The sequence below is a fragment of the Borostomias antarcticus genome, assembly GCF_949987555.1.
Source record: "Borostomias antarcticus genome assembly, chromosome: 3".
In the NCBI taxonomy this organism is placed as follows: domain Eukaryota; kingdom Metazoa; phylum Chordata; class Actinopteri; order Stomiiformes; family Stomiidae; genus Borostomias; species Borostomias antarcticus.
The window spans coordinates 8295042-8318251 of NC_140236.1; the positions used below are offsets into that span (position 1 = coordinate 8295042).

The 23210-nt window shown below is 40.4% G+C and overlaps 3 protein-coding genes across 3 annotated transcripts; all 3 read left to right on the forward strand.

Moving 5' to 3' along the window:
* Nucleotides 1-4177: 4177 nt before the first annotated feature.
* On the forward strand, nt 4178-5419 carry LOC311307103 (homeobox protein Hox-C6a; the record flags this gene model as incomplete). The annotated part of the gene is made up of 2 exons (XM_084435865.1): nt 4178-4574; nt 5115-5419. The coding sequence occupies 2 exons, from the start codon at nt 4178-4180 to the stop codon at nt 5417-5419; spliced, it is 702 nt and encodes a 233-aa protein (XP_084291991.1).
* A 1815-nt stretch (nt 5420-7234) lies between these two features.
* Nucleotides 7235-8859, forward strand: hoxc5a (homeobox C5a; the record flags this gene model as incomplete). The annotated part of the gene is made up of 2 exons (XM_084461982.1): nt 7235-7637; nt 8651-8859. 2 exons carry the CDS (start codon nt 7235-7237, stop codon nt 8857-8859), a joined length of 612 nt encoding a protein of 203 aa, XP_084318108.1.
* Nucleotides 8860-19897: 11038 nt separating this feature from the next.
* Nucleotides 19898-21301, forward strand: LOC311307609 (homeobox protein Hox-C4; the record flags this gene model as incomplete). The annotated part of the gene is made up of 2 exons (XM_084436439.1): nt 19898-20393; nt 20919-21301. Exons 1-2 carry the CDS (start codon nt 19958-19960, stop codon nt 21299-21301), a joined length of 819 nt encoding a protein of 272 aa, XP_084292565.1. The 5' UTR covers nt 19898-19957.
* Between the last annotated feature and the right edge of the window lie 1909 nt (nt 21302-23210).

Genomic DNA, 23210 nt, shown 5'->3' on the forward strand with positions numbered 1-23210 from the left:
AGGGGGGAGGGATAGAGGGAGAAAGAGAGGAAGAAAGAAAGTTAAACCATTTTATATTACTAGGCTACTGTTTGTGAATACGCTGATCAGTTACAAGCATGATGTAGCCTAACAACGATTGCTTAGTGGCCTTTTTCGGGCGGGCATAGGCTGTGCCTGTTCTCTGCCTTCAATCACAGTGCTATGGGCTGTGGGCCTGCAATACCTTGAACATTCATAAATCTTAATTATACTGAGGCCTATTAGGAACCTAAACTACTATGTTTTAACAAGGCGTTTTTTCTGAGGGTCGTATTTTACGATGTGTTTAACGACTTGTGCTCGTTGGCAACAATGTGCACAATGTATAACGAGCATTAAAACCATATAGGCTACACATCCGGGCATTCATTTTGCTAGTCGGAAAAGGTGAGTTTGCCCATAATGTGCATTTATTCCTTATAATACAGATTCGTCAGAGGATAGGTTTGACGGTCGGTTGATATCTGGTCTAGAAAATGGGGCACTTTATTTGTTACATGCTTCTAGAATAATGAGCTAAAACTCAACACGTCGAGGACGACCTATTATAATCCTCACACGCTTTGAAGTCGGGAAGTGGGATCCAGCACATGGCAGTCAGTCAGACAAGTAGGCCTAGTTAAAATGGTGACGGATAGTCATCTCATGAATGACCATTATATTTTACCTAGACCAACTTTAGCATCGAAGAAACTTAGGAGTTGTCCATCAAGAAAAAACGCAAGATATATAGGCTACATATCATTCGTGGCTTATTACAAAATGTAGCCTATCATTAATATCTAGGCTATGAATACCGTTGCTATTATTAGGATGAGTATGATAGCTACATTGGTATTATTATTATTATTATTATTATTAGTAGTAGTAGTAGTAGTAGTAGTAGTATTAGTATTAGTATCATTATTAGGTTTTAGATTAGGTTCTACTATTTTGTAATTGGTCTAAACTGTTATTGGTGATAAGGTATGGGAAATATTGTCTAAGGAAAGGGTTTCAGCTCTATATATACACATTACGGGCCAAATTGACTATGTCCTCTGCTTCTAAAGCTGAGCTGAATCAGGGGCTGCAATAAAACACTAAAAACTGATACATCAGTAAGACTTTTTCCACCAATTCAGACGTATCTTGTGATTTGGCAAAATAAGATAAAGATGTTCTTAAAATAGCCTACATATATAAACCAGGTATGCACGAGAGGAAGAAAGAGTGTGAGAGATAGAGATAGATAGATAGATAGATAGAGAGAGAGAGAGAGAGAGAGAGAGAGAGAGAGAGAGAGAGAGAGAGAGAGAGAGAGAGAGAGAGAGAGAGAGAGAGAGATGCACGTCCAGTCTTTGATGTTGCTGTACCAAACTCCCCCTACGCACTCTCATCTCATCCCTCAGCGTTGTCAACACGCTTATGTATAGGCTAAATGATGGCGATAGGTTATGGGTATCAGACTGCTCGTTGCGGGACTGTATGTGACCTATCCAGTAAAATAAATGCAGACATGAAGTAGGCTATAGGTATAGTATGAGAGTAGACATATGTCCAAAATGAGTCTTCTTAAATAGAAAACAACCATGATAAACACGACTTATCAAAACAATCGGATGATCATCAAATGGAAGCCAATTTAAATAGCCTAATGAATAACCTAAGTGACACACTTTAAACCAAACGGTATTTTGTTAAATAATTATACGAAACAACGAATTAGGCTGTCTCTAAACCCAACCTTAGATATAGGCTATTACTGTCCGTGCCATAAAAATTTCACATAGGACCGCGAAACTGCGGCTAGGAAAGCTTTCTTTTACACCAGTTACTTCCGTCTCTTTGTTGCCTTCTGTTTTATTGCCTATTCAGAAAACAAGAGGCCAACACGTCTGCGCCACGTTATAAAGATGCTTTCTACTCCAAGAAATGTATCTATAGGAAAGTTTGAGTTCGCCAACCTTCCCAGCTTCAAATCCTCTATTTAAATGTATTTCAATATGGCTGTAAAATCAATATAAACACTGTAGACCTGCAGACTGCAAAGACAGTCTAAATGAAACACTGCAATTCTGGAACAAATTTGATGTAAAGCTGCTTATTTAACTGGTTTCAAAAAGTGAAAACTATCTTTTAGGTAGGCCCTATATTATCTTATCTTATAAGTAGCCTATTTCAACATTTGAATGTGTTTTGTTGTGGTGATATAGACATATGTAAACTCATGGCATATACAGTAGGCTAGCTTAAAATATGACTATAAAATAGGTAGGTATTATTGCATTAATTGTATTGAAAAGATAAACAGTAATGTGCATGTAAAATTTTAAGTTGAAGTTTTCTAGTTTACCATTTAGGAAACATTTTTGTTCTGGTGTGGAGTGCATCCATTGATTCATTTTTTAATCTACAAGTAAGGTGTAGGCCTAGGCTACATAATATTAAAGTAGCACAAGGTCAATTTTAGTCCAAAGAAAAACATCATGAACAGAATAATGGTTTGGCGAGCATGGCTTCTCAAATATCACATGGAACAAGTCGATGGCTACTGCAAGGTTGACGTATTTTTTAACCAAAACAACCCAATAGCTAATAAAAAAATTACTTTGGGCTTTTGAACATCACACACATGTAAGATAATTAGTTCATCGGCAGCTGACCCTCTCCTATCACCTTTGACCATGACATGATAAACGTCAGTGGTAACCTGCTGTCAAGTCCCGAAAAATGATTCACTGAAGTATTTTTTGAAGCCACGCGCAATTAGGCTTAGGCCTAGTTTACCAGAACTCCTTTTAACCATTGATCTAGTATAGGCTACCTGCGGTTAGTCTGGTTAGGTAGGCTGAAGTAATAGCCTCCGTGTAATGAATAAGAAGGACGGTCTGCATCTGTAGCGATGATGGTCGCGCTCTGTGGATCTCATTTTTTCAAGAGGATGGCAGAAACTATTTACCACTTCGACCAGTAACTTGATGAACCAATACAAACACTATATTTGGCTTTTTTTTTTAAAATCTACTTCTCTGTGCAGTCTTACTCCTTCGTATAAGAATCTTGTGAATGTTCCCATAGCCAGGACCATGCGCAGGGTTGCTATTGTCAGTGAGCTGGGTAACCTCACTAGTTTTATGGCCTTAACAGAGTCGACCCTAAACGCATTCTTACCACTTCCACCCTTCCCCCATGCAGTTCAGCACAGAGGCACGATAATTACCTACATGTCATGTAATGCATTTCATATAGCGTGTAAAACATTGCAAGAATGTCAGAAATTCGTCTCTGCCGCAGGCGAGTGCAGTTAGAGCAGCCAGCGAATAAACAACCGACAAACAAACACATTATAGTGCACGGAGGAAAGAGCTTTCAAATTGATTGCTCATATAGCAAAATCATGATGAGTATAGTGTTATTCCATAAAGAAATGCAAATACACACACATACACAGACGCACGCATGCGCGCGCGCACATACACACGCTCTCACTCACACACGCACACACACACACACACACGCACATCCTCATAGTCATGCACGCACGCACACAGACACACACACACACACTCACCCGCGCACACACACTGCGTCAATCTCTCGCAGGTGTGCCATTAAGTGTCTTCCAAAAGTTGGTCTATATGAAAATAAGGATATTGAGAAGTCTGCACAACACTGTTAACAAACATGCTTCGGAACTCCAGATAGAACTGGCAGTCATAGTCATGTTATGTAGGCTATTATAATATCTCATATAATATAGCATATTTTCTACTGTTTTGTTTTCTTCATGGCCTCCTCTGCATGTCGAGCGTGCATGCTGCATTGTAGCTGCGTTTTTAGCACTAATAGTAGCTCCAGAGCTAAACGCTACAGTTTCTTCTCAACTCCTTGCTCTCAATTGGTGGAGAACGGTCAGCTGACATTGTCATATTGTCTCTCTCAGAGTCAAGCCTCAGCTATAACACTCGGGATTGTGCGTCTTAACAGGAGATTGGAAAATAATAATATTGAAACATCAAAATACTTCAATTGAAATAAGAAGAGGATAGAAGGGGGAAAAGGGGTGTTTGTTTTGGAGAGCAAGGATAAAGAGAGAGAGGGAGTGACTCAGAAGGGGACTGGAACAGATCGAAAAAGAAGTGGGAGAGTTTAAGAGAGGTATACGGTGCAAGGTATGAATTCGTATTTCGCAAATCCGTCGCTCTCTTGCCATTTATCGGGTGGTCAAGATGTTTTGCCCAACGTGCCACTAAATTCTACCACTTATGACACAGTCAGACACTTCTCGTCCTACGGTGCAGCTGTGACCCAAAATCGGATATACGCACCGTTCTATTCTCCCCAAGATAATGTGGTTTTTGGGACGAGCAGGGCGCCATATGAATATGGATCAAATTTATTTCTTCAAGACAAGGAGGTGCTCCCCAGTTGCAGACAGACAAGCATGGGACTCAATTCACAAAGCCACATTGCTCAAGAGTACAGCTTGGATCAAGCCAGAACAGGAACGCAAGAGCAGAAAGGCAACGTCCAAATCTACCCGTGGATGCAGCGAATGAACTCACACAGCGGTGAGTTTTACTACGATAAATAAATTAACGAAATGGGCTAGTTTTACGATATGGCTTAACAACAGAGTACGTTCCTTTTTATGACCCCCATAAAACATTACGGAATCGCCTCGCCTTGCAGAAAGGCCTGTAGTGCGACAAACAAATGTTCTTCTTAGTTGTCAAAGTTGTGTTAGGCTAGGCCTGAACTTTGATAAAACGATTGCCTACATGCATATAAAAAATAGCCTATGCTACTTAGATATAGGCAAACACACATTGAGCATACGCTTGTTTACATTAGAAATTGAATGTATCTATTTCCCCTTAATCAATAGCCCACGCATGGATGCTTTCTCTCTCAGCTTTTCATAATAATTCAAACTGAGTGTGATTAACCTCTATTTGACAGTGTCTTTGTAGAGGTGACTGTAGGCTATTCAAATTACACAGTGAAAGCAACACGTTGTTTGTATCAGCCCCGGGTGATAGTGGTAGACTAGGCTATATGGAGGAATTAATCCATGACTTCCCAATATTTTATTTGTTTTCTTTGCACAGGAGTCGGGTATGGATCAGACAGACGCAGAGGGCGTCAAATTTACTCTCGCTACCAAACACTTGAGCTCGAGAAGGAATTCCATTTCAACCGCTATTTGACCAGACGCCGACGTATCGAAATAGCAAACGCTCTTTGCTTAACGGAACGCCAAATAAAAATCTGGTTCCAAAACCGCCGCATGAAATGGAAAAAGGAGAGCAACCTGACTTCGACTGTAAAAGGAAGTGAGTCGACAGGAGCCTCTGTGGAAGAGGAACGCAATGGCGCAGAGGAAGAGAAAGAAGAGGAAAAGAAGAAAGAATGAATGACACTTAACCAAACCACGTTAAACTCCAACGTAACTACCTAAGTTCCAAGGACCAGAGACTTAATTGCATGATATAGGCAACTGTACCGCTTGTCCCTCTCACAAAAACACACAGGCTTCACGAGTTCTCAACCAGCAAGAAATCTAGATTATTTTGGGGGAAATAAGGCCTATTGACACAGAGCCTATAATGTCTAGTGTTAGTGTAAACTACCTTCTTAGAATGATTGTGTCCTGTTATTTGTGTTGTGAAATGAAACGTTTTAATTTCACCATTAAATCGTAGGCTACTCTTATTCACACATTTAGGCCTACGTCCACGCAATATTTACAAATATCACTTGAATCACAGTGTTATCCTAAAACCACAGGGCATTGTTAATACACCTAGCCTCCTTTGTTACGAGAGGTTCCCAGAAAGCGTACTGTACATCGCAGAAGCTTCCCTATAAGCTGCACGGGATAGGCTACTCAATTCAGATAGCCTACCTGTATATTCATTGTAGCCTAATTCCTTATCTTTTGGGGGCTTATGCATTCTGCCGCTTTGTATAGGCCATACGCTCTCACAACATTGCACTAAGCCCTTTTCGATCAACTGACACAACTGCCTAGAGGAAGAGTTATGTAGCCTAAACAATCAAACACTTTTGTTTCGTGTTTTGAAGTCATGTTTTGTCATAATTGTGTACCATGGAATAAAATGTTTTCAAAAGATCCGTCCTTGTCTCGCTAAATACTCAGCTCATCATTATGAGCCAAGAGAGAGAATCACAGTCCACGAGTTACCACCACACCTTGCATCACCTGAATGTATAGCTACCTTTAGGTCATGTAAATAAGATGAGTAGCCTATAGAAGTAATTGGATTAGGAAAAGCAAACTGAAGCTACTGGAAATTCAAGTTCTGTAGCCTACGTTGACATTTAAGCACTATTACTTAGGCCTTTGCTGAATATAACCCAGAAAAAAACAAGACATTAATATAGGCTAACATAGGCCTATATTAGGCTATTATAATTAGTTTGTTGTTATTATCATTATTATTATTATTATTATTATTATGAGTCTAGTATTATCATCATCTTTATTATTGTCATTGTTATTATTGTTATTATTATTGTTGTTATTATTTTTATTGTTATTATTATTAGCTTCGTTAGTAGGCCTATTGCTTAAGATTCAGTGTTGCTCAGTTATTGCGGTTGTCTTCGTATCGCCTCTGTGGGGCACTCACCCTCACGGAAGAGGTGGTGCAGGCGGTGTGTGGTGTATGGCTAGACTGGGTGGGCAGGGATGACCGCCCTGCCCCATACCAGACGCAAGATGACGCTCTTGTCTTACTGACTCGCCCTTTTTCGCCACAATCTCCAGCAACGAAAAGCCCAAAGTTAGCTGGACACGTTCCCCTATTCATCAATATCCCCCGGAGTATCAAGCCAATTTATGACTGGCCAACATTTGCACGTGATCCGCTACAATTACCCCATATTTGGGCAATGCGCGTCGTATCATGTAAAAAAAGAGAAGAAAAAAGATTAGATACCCTCCACCTATAAATCCTGGATTATATTTAGGGTAAGACAACCCTGAATTTCCAATCAGCAGAAATGCAACTAAACAATACAACTGCCAAACAATATAACAAGCCGGCAGCTGACGTTTTGCAAGGCAGCTAGGCTGCTTTCTGAAGCTGCGTTCTTTTTTTGTAATTTGATGGGAAAAAAGAGCTCTTGCGTAGTCAACACCGTTTTTAAGCAAACGTACGAGGCATCTCATGAAAATATGCTGAGTTTTGAAAACTATAGCTCCATGTCAGAGCTTCATCAATCTAAACACGGTTATAATGGTCTGAAACTCAACGAAACGTTCACTTCTCGTGTCCCCGTGAACTCTCTTGAACGGGAGGAGATGAGAACTAGCCTGCGTGGCAATACGGATAGTGCTCTGCCGACACGACCACAGCTGACAGAGGTCTCCAGTAGCTCCGTGGACGCGAACGGGCTGAACTACTGCTGCGATGGGCTGCTAGGCGAAAGGTTTGACAGGGGCACGGAGCTGACCGAAAAATCCAGCGGCAAATCTGAAGAGGGCGAGATGAAAGTCGAAACTATGCACACTGTCAAAAGAAAAAAGAATGTGAGCCACCAGCAACAGGACAGTGAACAGCAGCCTCAGATTTATCCCTGGATGAAAAAACTGCATATGAACCACGGTAAAGTTATTTTCTAATGTACGACTGCGCTCTATTGCTCATTCACTCTCTCCTCCCAATACTTCCTTTTGCCCATTCACATTTTCCTCTCGAGTTTTATAGGCCAAATTCAGGAAATAATAAAACTCGCGGTCATAAATTTTATGACAAAGGCATCTATTGCTCGTAAACCTGTTCTGTTACCGAGAAGAGGTGATCTGCGGAGAGATTTATGATTGTATAATTGGATAAGAGAAACAAAAATGGTATAGAAGGAGTACATATTAGAGATTCATGTTTTATTGTATTTTTAGTTGAACCAAAGCCTGTACTCTTAGCCTTGTGATAGATAATCACTGGCTATATTGAAGATGGGTAGCCTGCGGTTGAACCCTTGCGGGGGACGCCAGTGTCCTGACCTAATAATGAACTTTTCACCTTGTATTATTCGCATGCATGAAACACTAGTTGCCTGTATTAGACATGGGCTATACTGAAAATGAGCCAACGGCCTACTTGCTATTATTTTTCACTGTTTAGATTTATAGGGATGTGATTTTACCTATAATCTTACAATTATTAGACTAATGTTAAAATTTCAAGATCTATATAATCGTAATCCCTTTAGCATGAAAATAAGTCATATTATCAATTTGTCCAAAAGTGCAAGAACGAGATTAGGGTACTTATAATAGAGATATAGGGCTAGATTAACGTTGGGTAATCTCACTATTAAATATATATTATTACATTAGGCTATATCATAGCATAGGCTATATATTGTTCTACTTGATTTGTATTCTGTAAAGCTAACTCTTTCCTTCAAACATTTCACTTTGAGTTCTCACGCATTTCACCTCAGTGAGTTCAACAACCATAAGCCTACAGTAGCCTATTTCCTCATACTCACCTCATCAAAACATATAGGCCTACTGACCTTCATTTCAAGGTAGATTAAACATTTGAAATTGTATATTCAACTCAATTATTCTGGATCTTTCAAAGCTTAACGCATTTTTCTAATACCACTTCAGAACCGGACGGTAAAAGGTCACGGACCACTTACACCCGCTACCAGACACTGGAGTTGGAGAAAGAATTTCACTTCAACCGGTACCTCACACGCCGCAGGCGCATTGAGATCGCCAATAACCTCTGCTTGAATGAGAGACAAATTAAAATTTGGTTCCAGAATCGACGCATGAAGTGGAAGAAGGACTCAAGGTTGAAAGTAAAGGAGTAAAAGGAGTACGCTTTGCATTGATTGATGCCTGATCTCGAGATGAATTAAGAGCAATTAGCTTGGGGTCATGAAACCTGTAAGGTGCTTCACAAACAATGTGGTGTCACGGGCTATGCCTATTTTGCTGTGCTGTTTCAAAACTTAACATGTAGAATTTATTTCTAATGGTTTTTGGCTACTTTTGAAAGTGCAATGGTCTAATGTAAAGAAATGTGATGATTATTTGTCTTGCGTGCCACAATGGGTGGGGCCGTGGACTGCGAGGCCACTCCCTCTTACTATTCGGTGCAATAGGCCTACTTTTCAGATACATAATATAGACAATGCATGTCCTCTCTTGCGGGCTAAATTGATTAAATTGTTAATAAATGGCCCAATTCTAGGATGCATTCACGATCATAAGGAGATTGGTGATTTTTGTGTAGGCTATCTTCGATGCATTGCCTGTTTGGACTAACATGAAAACGGCATCCATGTTATTCGCCTTGTGGCTCGCAAGGGCTGCGTGTTATTTGACTAATGCTGAATTGATAATGTTCAGTCGTTCTGAGTTCTGTCATCCCTGGACGTTTGTTCTTCTGTTATGGTAGACAGACTGCATTTAAATAAATAAAGACATTTCCTATACCTTAATACCTTGATGTTCGTGTTCCTATTTCTTATTTCAGATTTTTAGTCCATAAATGTTCTTTCAATGAAGGTGATGCTGTTTAGTAGGTATGACATCTATCGAGCTTAGGCTACTCTGTCAAGTCGTTTCCGGTGACAGACAAACGCACAACTTTAAAGCCCCAATAAAACTTTATTATACTCCAGCACAGATAGCGAGGCGTTTCCCGTTGAACTGGACGTGGAGGAGCATAGCCTGTTGCTGCGATAATATTGTTTCTAGTTAATAACACCAAGTTAAAACTTTAGCTTCCTGTGGAAAAGGACGTAAAGGTTACCATCACTATGCGGCCATTATGGCTAACCTCAACTTTGATGTTAGGCTTTGTCCACCGGCCAAATATTCTGATTGTGTAGCTGTTGTGAGAGCAACATCAACAATAAGCCTATGCATCTGATGTCAGAGCAGAGAGCACATGTGCATTAATAGCCTATTGTAGGCTTCTTTATAGACTTACCATCCTTACGTTGATTGTCTAATATTTTAACTAGCCTAATATTTTACTAACGCTTTATCTAGCCCCACATGAAGAAAAAAGTTAACTCACCTTGCAAACCATAGTCCTCTCATTCCTTTGCTTTAGTGCTAGTCTACTTTCTCTGCGAGTCTAGGCACTGTTGGGCCTAACCCCACCTCGTTGACAATGTATTGAATTCCTTTTTTCTCTTTTAGCGTATTTTAAAGTTTTGAAGGTTATTTATGCCAATTGCCTCAAGCAGGGTCTGTGAATGGTGCATAGGAAGCACGTGGTGTCATTAAAGTGGGTTTTATGGCCTGGAAGAGCTGACAAACCTTCGATATATACACATCATATATAATCTGAACTGTCCGGGAATCCCAGCTGCTGGCTTCTCTTATCTAGAGGCAGAAAGAAAGAGGCTTTGTAGCCATCACCTTTCCTGGACTCTGGTCGCACTGAATAGCGTCGGGCGTCCACATACGGATCCTGAAGCGTTGTAAGTTATTTTTTTTAACCTTGTTATCAGTGAAATTAGCCTACGTAGCCTACGGGTTTCGTATGTTGCTTTATTTCGACATACAATTAGTTGCAATTTATGTAATATAGGCCCATCGTAACCGAAGCCAAGGCCTAAAATAATAGTATGCAGCCTGGACCAATTTGCATTTTATTAAAGTTTATTTGGTGTCCCACGTTGAGATTGCTGCTCTGAATTCAATGTATTTTGCATTGATAGCGTGTACGAATGGTATATTTTGTCATCAATAGGCTACTTTTAATGCAGCTAAACTCCATGTCTCGTGGCACTTACATGTGGTTGCTCAATAATCCGAGAAGGGAGATTGTATTTAGCAATTGTTGCTAAGTCGAATATTTAAGATATTTATTCTGCATAAATTGTCCTCAGTCCCATCTAGGTGTTTAACTTTGTCAATCCATGTGTTAGTTTTATTTTGTGGAAAAGAGAGGCCTGCACAAGATTATGATGAATTGGAAATTATATCCTGGAACACACAACACACACGCACACACGCACGCACACACACACACACACACACACACACACACACACACACACACACACACACACACACACACACACACACCAGGGTGAGACCAGGTTGCACACACACACACACACACACACACACACACACACACACACACACACACACACACACACACAAGTAAACATAAAATAATCGCAGTAAGAAACTACATAGCTATTGTATTACAAAAACTATAAATATATAAACTGTATAGGCTAACATTATCAACAACATTCATAATGTGTGCCGGAGTAGCTCCAAGTTAGAAGGGGTGTCATATCATTGCCATTGCTTATTATTTAACATCACCGGCTGTTGTGTCCCAATCTGAGCTGGAAATTACTATTCATGCATTTGTATCATCTTGCCTGGACTATTGTAATTCCCTTTTCACCTGCATCAGCAATTCATCCCTGGACCATCTAGGCTACAAATGGTCCAGAATGCTGCTGCAAGGCTGTTGACTATAGGTCCAGCCAGACCTGTCACAATACTCCCATCTTATCCTCCTAACACTGCCTCCCCATCAAATTTAGGATTCAGTTTAAGGTTCTTGTCATACATTTTTAGAGCTCTGCATGATCAGGCACCTGCATGCATCTGTGACCTGCTCCATCCCTACATCACCAGCAGGTCACTCAGGTCATCTGACCAGGGCTCATTGGTTGTCTCCCTCTCAGGGCTCAAGACTAAGGTGATCGAGCCTTTGCAATTGTTACTCCTAAGCTGTGGAACGCTTTTCTACTGGACATAAGATCTGTGGTCTCTGTTGACACATTTAGAATGCATCTTAAAACTCATTTGTTCAGACAGGCTCTTGTATAGCCTCTTGTGTCTGTAACTCTGCTTTTATGTCCTTGTTTTTTGAGTTATTGTTCTTACCATTTTTGTGTTTACTATTTTGTATATGTGAAGCACTTTGTGACCCTGCTCTGTGAAAGGTGCTAGATTTAGACTAACTTACATTGGTTTACTATAACCAGTAATTTCAATTGCATAATGTAACGTTTGTAGTTTAGATTGTAATCCCTAAAGGCTGTAATATACTTGCTTTTAACTACACATTTGCTTACACAAGAGGGGTACCATGCATATTTTGTGTTGGTTGGCTGCTGTCGACCTGTCGTCCTCAGAAATTAAAGGGGCACAGTTACGCTTGTTTCAGTTGACATTATTTGGATTAAATTCTGTATGGGAAATACTGCTGCAAAATCGCTGCAATACTTCAAAAGGCAAACGCATCCAGTGACGTCACCCTTTGAAGTCCCTTCGGATATGGCTACACTGACGACTACACTGCAGTGATTTTAAAAAGGCATACACACAAAATTTAAGCTTTTAATCCAAATAATATCAACTGAAACAAAAGCGTGACTGTGCCCCTTTAACACCCTGCAAAATACACGCTTGTCCACGCTCAACCTGGTCTCACCCGGCAGACGTCAGAATTCGACGTTTGTCCATCGCCTCCAAACGTCATATATAGACGGCATCATACAGTTATAAACGTCGGCAGACGACGTGGGATAGCCCTAAGTTTTTGATAGGTTGTTGTCAGAGTTTTGTGATTGGTTGTTCACATTGGAACACGTGATGGAAGAGGGGTATAAATTTGCGATCGCATATGAGGGTGGGTTGGTGGGTCAAACAACTTTGGTGAGACAACACCAAATGCAAAACTAGCAAACAAGAACATCGTTTTACAAGCAACTAGCAAACATTCTTACTGTCATTATTATTAACTAGCTCACATTCTTACTGTCATTATTATTAGCTAGCATTAGCTACTGTTCTTATAGCTCGTGTTCTAACGTGGACACAGGGATCAGGCAAATTTACGAAACTGGACCCAGGAGTGGAGCTACTTGGATGGCGCTTAGTGGGCGCACTCCGCATATCGCAATACTTGCTCAATGCTCGCTGCCCGAGCGCCTCCACGCATATACGTTATTTGCATAATTTATATGATATCGTCTAGAACCTGGTCTCACCCGGCAGATGTCAGAATTCGACGTATGATGGCGTCTATATATGATGTTTGGAGGCGATGGACAAACGTCAAATTCTGATGTCTGCCGGGTGAGACCAGGTTGCCACGCTATGCCGTAGCGTAGCAGAGGAGGCTGGGGGAATGTTGTTAGTAATTTCTTCAGGCATCCAGCTAGCATCTGAACTACAGTAACATGCCTCAGTGCTGTTTGCGGCCGAAGAACCAATGCTGTTTTTCTTTTTCTGGCTTGTTTATGACATTATCTTAACAAAAATAAAAATAAATATTTTTCTGCCGACTGGCCATTTTTAAGCAACTTTGAGTTTTTGACTGGTTATAAAACTCAATTTTATTTTAATACGGATGCCTCTACATTGGCAAATGCAGCAATCAGTGAAAAGATTGGCTGTTTCTATGTAGTTATTCTATTGATATCTGGTCAGCTAGTTGGGTTGTCCAGAAAGGACAAAACGATTTATTTACCTTGTCACTAGTCATACAGACAAGTAGTGTAAAGTAGTGTCTTTCTTTTGCTGGCTTCCAAAACGAATGCTGGTGGCTGATGCTAGGCAGAGATCTTTACGACAGGAAGCGGTGGTGCTCAGGGGAAAATGCAGTTGTCTTTACAGGACACTACTGCTTTTGTCCACAAGTGCCGCTAAAATCAACACAAACTGAAAACTCTTTGTTGTTGCTTTAACTAAACTTTTACATTATTGATGAGTGGAAATTGGGCTTTTTAATGACAAAGACATTATTGGAGAGGTTTGCTTGATGTGTGCATGTGTTGTTACTTTTGGCAATAAAATAAAAAATGGCTTGTTTGGAATTCCAGCTGGAGATGGATATATTGATGAACATCGGATACAGTAAATTTTAAGACTGATTAGTGTACTTTGTGTGTGTGTGTGTGTGTGTGTGCGCGCGCGTGCATGAAGTCCCATTGACTGTAATCCTGTCCATCAGTAGGCTACACTAAAGTGTGTGTGTCCTCATGTGCAATCCTGTCAGGCCCAGTGGGTTGAAGAGTGCAGCACTAACATATCTTTGACTCCCAATAAAGCATATCAACACTTGATATAAAAAGCCTGTATTGCTGCTTGTGAGAGGTTTTCAAGTGGAGAAACTGAGTGACATATATGAGTGACAAACTGTACATGAATCAGTGACTGACTGTTTAAGCCTAGTTGTAAATGGAGCTGCTCTGCTCAGGACTATGGGCTTAATCTGTGTCTGAGAAATATCAAATCAATCTTTATTTATATAGCACATTTCAAATAGGCTTGTGGTGATTGGTTAAGGATTATGATCTTTATCCACTCCTACCCCTACATATCTCATCTTAAACGGGTGTAATATCAGTGGTTATGTCATCTATTTACTTTCTCAAGAGAAAGAAATGTTGGCCAGATGCCCCATTTCCGTTGTCTTGGTTCAGTCAGTTATTTATGATATGGTGTTCAGTGTCAACTGTCATGTCAGATGTAGTGGTGGATCAATAGGGGGCGCTGTGTAACACTCCTCCGTTAAGAGGAATGCTCTATTACAGTGCAACTATGAGTTATATATTTTTTTCCTTTCAGCTCAATGTGTCGCAGTACGCTTCTCGACTGAACTCTGTTCGTTTTATCACCAGGTTTGGACACATAGACCTGTAGAACCTTAGTGACAGTTGTAGGAAAGAAACTCCTAAATAGACCTACAAGAAATTATGTCATATGCAAAACGAAAATACTATTAGAAACATTGGAACAGCAATGCCCCCACTATAACTGGTCTAGATTATGCTTGGTGTTGCTATCAATAGAATTACTTTGAAAGTTTATTCAGCATGGGGGTATCTACTTTCAATTAAAAGTGGCTACTATGTAATGGTATCATTAGAGATCAAATAATGTAATATTGCAATTAAATGTGTTGCTTGGTTAATTCGTTTAATATACCATTTCCTGAACAATGTCCTGTAGGCCAGCATTTAGTCTGCACAGATCTGCAGTCCCCCAAAATATCTGAATTTCCATAGCACTTTTTGAACATGATGTCTGAATTACATTTCAATGTTAAGTAGGCCAGATTGTCCTAATTCGAGGAATTTCTATTAATTTGCCTAAGGAAATACGAAATGCTTAATGAATTCTGTTAAGGGTCTTAAAAATGACCTGTCCAAAATATCTCTCCCCAGTCAGTTCTGGTGGGATATTACTGCTTCTTTCTAGGACGCCTGGCTTCTCTGAGAGGCATGGAAGGGCACAGACTGATGATTAAAGAAACAAATGATGCAACAGAATAGTTATTCTCTTCTGGAAAGTTAAGATAGTCTTCCCAGAGATTGAATGGGAATGTGTCGCTGAATGATTTGTGGCGATTGATTTTCGATTTCAATTCATCGTGTGTTCATTTCTTCATGATTATTTTCTAAACCTGGTAGCCCAATTCGTGTGCATTTGGATTAGGGAACATCTCCTTCTTATTTTCATTATGCATATCTTAATGGAATAATATGAACTCTCTGAAATCACTGTATTATTTCATTTCGAAACTGAAGCAATGATATTTAAGGTCGCTATGTTATTTTAATAATGAAAACCTGAAAATACTTAACGTAAATAGCCGTTTCATCCGGATTCACAAACATAATAGGCTAATACGAGACCATAAAGTAGCTAATATTCTTCTCAGTAGTCGTCATTTTGTGTTTGGGAAGTGGCATTTGAGTGAATGTTTATAGCCTATTGAACTTAAATGGGTCCAACTAATACCCCTCTAATCCCTGCTTTATGTTCGGGTTTACAGGTGATTCGTGGAGGTGAGATGAGTGGGACCTAGCCTTGTCAGTAAGTGCAACGCCGCATGCTTTATGCTACTGTAGACCACTGTACTAATTGACTTCAGAGCTGCACAAAAGGCACTGTTCCCGGATGCTGGCCGGAGAGGCCATGGAACCCAATGTCGAGAAACTATCAAACAAACAGCTATGACTATGATGCTGTTAGTATTCAATTCCCCATCACAGCAAACAACTATAGGCCCAATTCATCCAGCAGAGTGGGAGAAAAACAACTGTTGTCGTGTTTGGAACTTCCTGTTTATCTCAGGGCTCTTTCAATACCCACGCTAAACTGAGAATATTAGTTAAGTGTACAGTGGTGATGTGCACCTTGCTGGCATAGGTATATTTGAATCAGATCAAATATATTTCTAGATCATGGAACAAAATAGATGGGATTGGTCAAATTGATATCATAAAAAGCAGTCTATAGGCTACATTAATTGGTGGGTGTGTCTCAGTTTCCTTTGAACTTTTGGTCGTGATGATTATCCTTTCATAGCAACCAGTTCCATCACTTTTAAATTATAGTAAAATGTGAATCTAATAGGACACGTGAAAGGTATATCACTCAAATGTTTCATCATATTGAATCCATAGCCTACTTCTCAGTATACCCTCTAAATCGTAATTAGGGAACCCAATCTAAAGTAGAACAGGCATTGACAGTGCAACAAACTCTCATTTACATCAACCAAGCATTAATGTTGTAGCCTACTATTTTTTGTATAACCTAAATTAATGTGTGTGTGTGTGTGTGTGTGAACATGCTTCTGTGTGTTCTTACATGCAGGAAAGGGTTAAGGTTAACACTTTTTCTAACGAAGAAATGGGACATCAAATTAGTTCGCCCGGGGGCCTCATTTTTTGCACTTCTACATTATAACTAGTTATTGAACTAGGTGCAAAATCTGAAAGCCATTTGTGGGCGAGAAAGAATTCATTGCTGTTTCCCCATCAATAACCCGTGGCAGTGAACTATTGGAAGCAGTCAAACGCGAGAGGTGAAACGCAGGTCAGGCTGTCTAACTAATATTAAAATGCGCGAGCATGGGGCGCGAGGGGAGTGGGGGCGTGGTAGGCCTTCTTTGAGGCTGTTGGTGGGGGGTGAACAAAAAACCGTCTCGTAGACGTGCATAGTACCTACAACGTGTATGGAAGTTTGCCGTAGCCTACATTTCGCTTTGGCTAGCCTATTTCTTCGTTGTTTACAGAGGCAGCTTGCTTCGCGGGTAGGCTTTGATTCTCAGTATGGAAAAGAAATCAATAAAAATAGCCTATCATCCAACCAGTTCTTGAAATAGATTTGCCATTTCTTATTTTGACTGCACATAGGAATTTTAAAAAGCATTTCCATGCTAGTTTAATATAATCTATTCCCAAATTCCGTGTGTTTGCTCCTTTTAATAATGTTGAAACACCTCACATGTCTGATATAACATTTTTCATCTGGCTTTTCTCATTAACTGCTTAGAATGGCAGGCAGAAAGGTTGCCGTGCGGTCAGTATGGTAATGGCAAGCACAAGAAATCGTTGGGGACAATAGAAACTTATTTTTCATCTGTGCTGTCACGCTGTCGCTTTGTATCCACCGTGTTTGTGACTGAATATTCATATAAAAGCCACCTCAAAGACATCAAACTGATCACGAGAGAATCACAAGACGGAGACCTCACCCGGCCTTTCCGTGTGTGTGTGTGTGTGTGTGTGTACACGTGTGTGTGTACGTATGTGTGTATGCGTGTACTTATTTGCAGTCATGGAAAGATGAGAATAACAAATCTATTCAGTCTTCAAATCAGACCCTTGTCCTCTTTTTCTATGTAACATGCCTGTACTTCAGTCTTTAGAACTGTAGGACTACGGAAAATCTTTGCATGCAGGCAATTTGTGATTCATCTAATGGGATTACAACCTAGTTCTCGTTTCTCTGGTGACTTTCATGTGAAGTAATTTAGTCTAATGGAACGTGTTTGGAGGCCATCGTATTTCCTTCACCGAGATAGATTTCCACTTGGTCTTGGAAACTCTCCTTTGCTCCCAACTCTACAACATTAGTTGTCTATATGTACCCTGTAGAACCGAATTTGTGTTCAGCACTAACAATCGCAAATACGTCTCTACAGGAATACATGGGCAACTGGAATACCACGGAAGAGCCCACGGAACCGTCTGCTTCCACTGTCAGTCTACTAGGTTTTTTCTATGTTGAATGAATGCAGGTCTGACATAGGGCCCCTAAACCACTATGTCCATGCGCAATAACTTAATCATAGCACCCATACATCTGGACGGCTGTAGACAGTCTCGGGTTCAGTGAAGGAAGTGAATAGACCCATCAGTGACTGCAAGTGGCTACCAGAGTGGCAGACCTAAAACACTGAGGGAGCCCGAGGTCGTTTAAAAGCCACTGATTCACAGCTTTTATGGCTCTATAAAACGCCTCAGAAATACTTGCCAGAGGTGATAGAAATGTCATAACAGGAGCTCTACATACAGCTAAACAAACCATATCCCCTTTTATTTCACCATTACAGACGATTAGCAATATACCTTTGGCAAAGTATGTTGCCAGACATATACAGTAGCCTATTGATATTATTATCATCTTTGTTATTTTCAGGCTAGTATTTTTTTAATATAATAGGCTAATTATAGCCTATAATAATGATAATAAATCATAATACACTATTATTATGAGCCAAAATAGTAGGCTAGTAGTAGAAGACGTAGTAGTAGGCCTAGTAATAGCATTTTCTTAATATATTAATATAGGCCTATTTAATTTGCTGTTTTCATTTCATTCCATTTCATTCAATTCCACTTTTGGGTTTGACAGCGTGTTCTTTGTTGCTTGCAGCTTCTCTTATGCTCAAGATGAGTACCCGTGTGAGTTATCTCAGAGTCATTAGTGTGCATAGAGGCCTATGAATCATTAGTTCAACCTTTGGTACTCAGAGATGCCTTCCGAATGAATGGGTGGAGAGGAGTACATTTCAGTGGTCTTGTTACAACAGTGATAGCCTTCTACTGTAAAACACAAATAACAGGGCCTAATGTGGTCGTGGACCTATAGCCTACTCAAATGCCAATGTTTCTATGGCATGTCTGCTGACCATTTATGTGTCACATCATTGGCGCAGTTCCATGGAATTCTGTTCAAATTCAAACTTTCGCGCAAAATAGCATATTCATTTTGTGACATCACAATGGGCTACGACCATGCAAATAGGCTCCAATGACTATGTTTGAGATATCATAAGCAACAGAGTTCAGGAATTTTCGCTCCATTCAATCTTTGATAACACTTGTTTTGTGACAATACAATGGACTTTGCTTTGGAATTCTCGCCCAGTTCAAACTTTGGTGCAAATCAAAACCAATCTCTGGTTCTAAAGAGGAAATCCACACCAAATTCAAAACTTGAAAAAAGTTAATAGGCCTAGCTAGATCATTTTTGTGTATAAAAAGTTATAGGCTTAGCTAGATAATTGTTTGTGGATTCCCTGATTAGAATCTGCATCCCAAATTAATAGGCCTATAGGCTATTGAGCTTGATAAAGCAACATCAAGCCAGTCTTTGGAAGTACTTGGATATTTTCTTGCTTTTGTTAAGTTTTGTAAAGGCTTGTTTTGATTTAATTCTTAATGATGTTTTCATTCCAGTTACTGCCATTTTTCACATTTTGCAATTAGACAGTCCATTGATGAACCCATATATCTCCCTGAATAATTTCGTGATAATAATATAATTGTAATGCTACTATATCAATATGCGTTAGTGCATGTTCGCAGTGTCTGCTTAGTCAGCATGTTTTACTACAGATCAACTGCTTAAGCAGTTAACACAACCAGAGAGAGAGAGAGAGAGAGAGAGAGAGAGAGAGAGAGAGAGAGAGAGAGAGAGAGATTATTTCCACAATGGGGACCGTAGGTATGTTTGATACCTCTGGTTCCTTATCCGGGGACTACCTCTTCCTCTGCTATTGGGCCTTGAGGTCACGTGGTAAAAGTAACTTTACAGGGCTGCTCGCAAGTAGGAGGGCTTTATGGAGCAGAAAAACGACAAAGCTAGAAAAATTATTTTCCACTCCTGAAATTAATGATCATGAGCTCGTATTTGATGGACTCTAACTACATTGATCCGAAATTTCCTCCATGCGAGGAATATTCGCAAAATAGCTACATCCCAGAACATAGTCCCGAATATTACAGCCGCGCAAGGGACCCTGGCTACCAGCATCACCATCAGGAGTTATACCCTCCGCGGGCGAGCTACCAAGAGCGCCAATATAACTGTCCAAGCATCCCTGAACCTGACACGCCAAGAGGACATGGACTACCCCATTCAACGCACCTACTTGCAGGAAAAGGGCAACCGGCCTCATGCGAGACCCCACAGTTATCCATGTCCCCTTCCACCCCACCGGCTGCGACCTCCGCCTGCAACCAAGCTACACCGGAGCATCCAAACAGCGCAGCCTCCTCAAAGCAGCCCGTTGTATACCCATGGATGAAGAAGATTCACGTCAGCACTGGTAGGCAACTCTGTGTGTTTATCTCTCTGCGCTCTCTCCAACACTCCTAACTCCTCTCTCCCTTTCCTCTCCTTTATCAGTCCCCCTTACTCCCATCTCGTTGCCAGCCCCTGCTACGATAGCAGAGAAGCCTTTGAAATGGCACAATTGAGGCGGATTTACGACTCGGCATTGGTAATTACACCCACCATAAATTTTATAGCCGAGGTATACTCAGGGCAGCCGTATCACCATGTGGCTTCTGCTGTTATGTATTGCGCGATGGAGAGAGGGGGAGAGATGAATAAGAAAAACGGACAGGGCTTTGTAATCTTACATTAATAATTTAGCACATATTGGATGTGGGTGTCCTCTCGTTGCAGGAAGAAGTTCTTTACTTCCCATTTAGATTATTCGAACACCAAAACAATCATCACATTAAACGACTCTGCCCCATAATATAAGTATCTCGGTTAAAGACATTCTTGTTTACCTCTCCTTTACTTTCCTTCTTTTCTATTTCCCTTTCTACCTCTCCTTTTCCAGCGAACCCGAATTACAATGGACCGGAAACCAAGCGGTCTAGGACAGCATACACTCGGCAGCAGGTCTTAGAACTGGAGAAGGAATTCCACTATAACCGTTATTTAACTCGGCGAAGGCGCATCGAGATAGCTCATACCCTGGTTCTCTCAGAGCGGCAAATCAAAATCTGGTTTCAGAATCGCAGGATGAAGTGGAAAAAAGACCATAGGCTTCCGAACACCAAAGTCAGATCCTCTTCCTCCTCCTCTTCAGCGGGCATATCCTCCGGGTCCAACACAGCCTCAGCAGCCGGCGCGGTTGCCGCTGCTTCGGCCACAAATGCTGTGGCTTCACCCGATGAACTTACCGGAGCACAGCATGGCGAGGATATTACACGGTTATAAGAGCGAACCACTTCAAGATGGAAGATTGCTAAATGACTGGTTATTTATAGAACATGATAGCCTATATTTTGTTTTCGTAGGTATCGTGTGCGGTTTCCTTTTAGTCCAAAGTTATATAAAATGCATGTTATATAGCATGGATTAATGCGAATACCGATGGATTATTTTTACGTGACACAGGGTTTAATTTATTTAAAACAGAAATAAGATGATGTTTTTTATGAAAAATGTTTTGAATGAAGGAAACAAATGTACACATTTTATCAAAATGTTATTGTGGGCCACTGTTTTGCCCTACACAAGGTGAAATGCACAATCTATTTATTTCAACAACACTGGAAGGATATCATTATTATATAGGTTATTTTTGGTAAAAAGCTGGAACACATTGATCTTGAACGTGTACTATGTTTAGGCAATGTGTGAATTACCTCGCATAGGCTATACAGGATTTTGAATTAGGCTACCATTTAGTTGTGTGGTGTTGATGTTGTGTTTAGGCCGTTCAAAGCAGATTATTGTGAAATGCAATAAACGGAGTTTTAGTGTACTTGTGATAATCATATTGGTCAATAAATCAGTGAGTGTCTACTAGTTTTACACACGTTTGGCTGAATTTTCATTCATGGCCAACTGAGGCTCAACTATTAACTGTTTTGGCTCAGATACCAGATACCCTAGCTGGACATAGCCCTAGGGCTATACTATTTTGATAGCGAGACTAAGTGAGACTATTTTAAATTTCCAAGAAGATCATTGTCAAACACTGTTCATTTTGCCTGCGTATTTATGTTATGGAATTTGACGTGCAGCTATTTCAGCCATAGTTAACTGAGTGTAAATATTCTAAACGGGCCTATAGGCACATTCAATGCAGTTTATAGTTGGCCTGTGTGTTTTTGAACCATTCTCCCTACCAATAGCCTGTATAAAATTCTCAATTCTTTCTGAATAAAACTTGAAATGCAAGTGCATAGTCTGTAGACTATTAGTCTGTGCCGCATGCATGTTCGTCACTCTCAAGGGCTCTTTTTTAGACCCTCAACAGACTCTCTGCCATGATTGGAGCTCTTTTCTGTTTTTGTTTGCTTACTACCCCCACCACCACCCCACCCCCCTCCAAAGCCGCAGACAGGCCATGGAAAGCAATGTTTTCAATGAACTCTATGATCAATTGCTGGTCATACATTGCATCATATTCAATAGTTTTGAGGTTTCTGCTTTTCTATATTATGGAACCATGCTGCTGAATTCACAAATGTAGGCAATAAAAGTGTCACATTATTCAACGTAATGTGTCATCGTGGACTGGGTAGTGACAGTGAAGAAAGTGATACAGGAAAGGCCTTCTGGAATGACCGTGCAATGTTGTAAACAATATTTTTACATTACGCTACTACTTATTCTCATTTGTTCAAAGAGAAGTATTTAAACCATTTTATACCATTTGTGGGGAAGATGATGGCAGAAAAAAAGTGCATTATGCATGTGTAATATTGGCTAATGCAGTGGATTTTGATGATAATGTTTACTATGGTGTAATCGAAATGGCTGTTTTATAACATTTGTTTACATAGACTAGATATCATGCGTCAGGGGAAAGACTAGTCTATGTTTAAAAAGTGGCGCTCGAAAATGTTGACCAGCAACGTCATCCCCCCCTCTATTTTTGGTAAGTAGCCAAGGCCTGAGTAGCCGAGGGCCAAAAGAAAACATTTATATTTCCTCTCAAGGAAACAAGCTTTGGGGCTGGCCAATTGGCTTCCATGTATATGTCCCGTATGGAACTCCCGGATATGCAGTTTTCTCATTCAGATTTCGTATTTAGGTTAGCAGGCCCACAGACCTCCGTTATATTTGAATGTGTGGACCTATCCTCGATTATCGGTCGGTTGATTGCAAAGTAAAA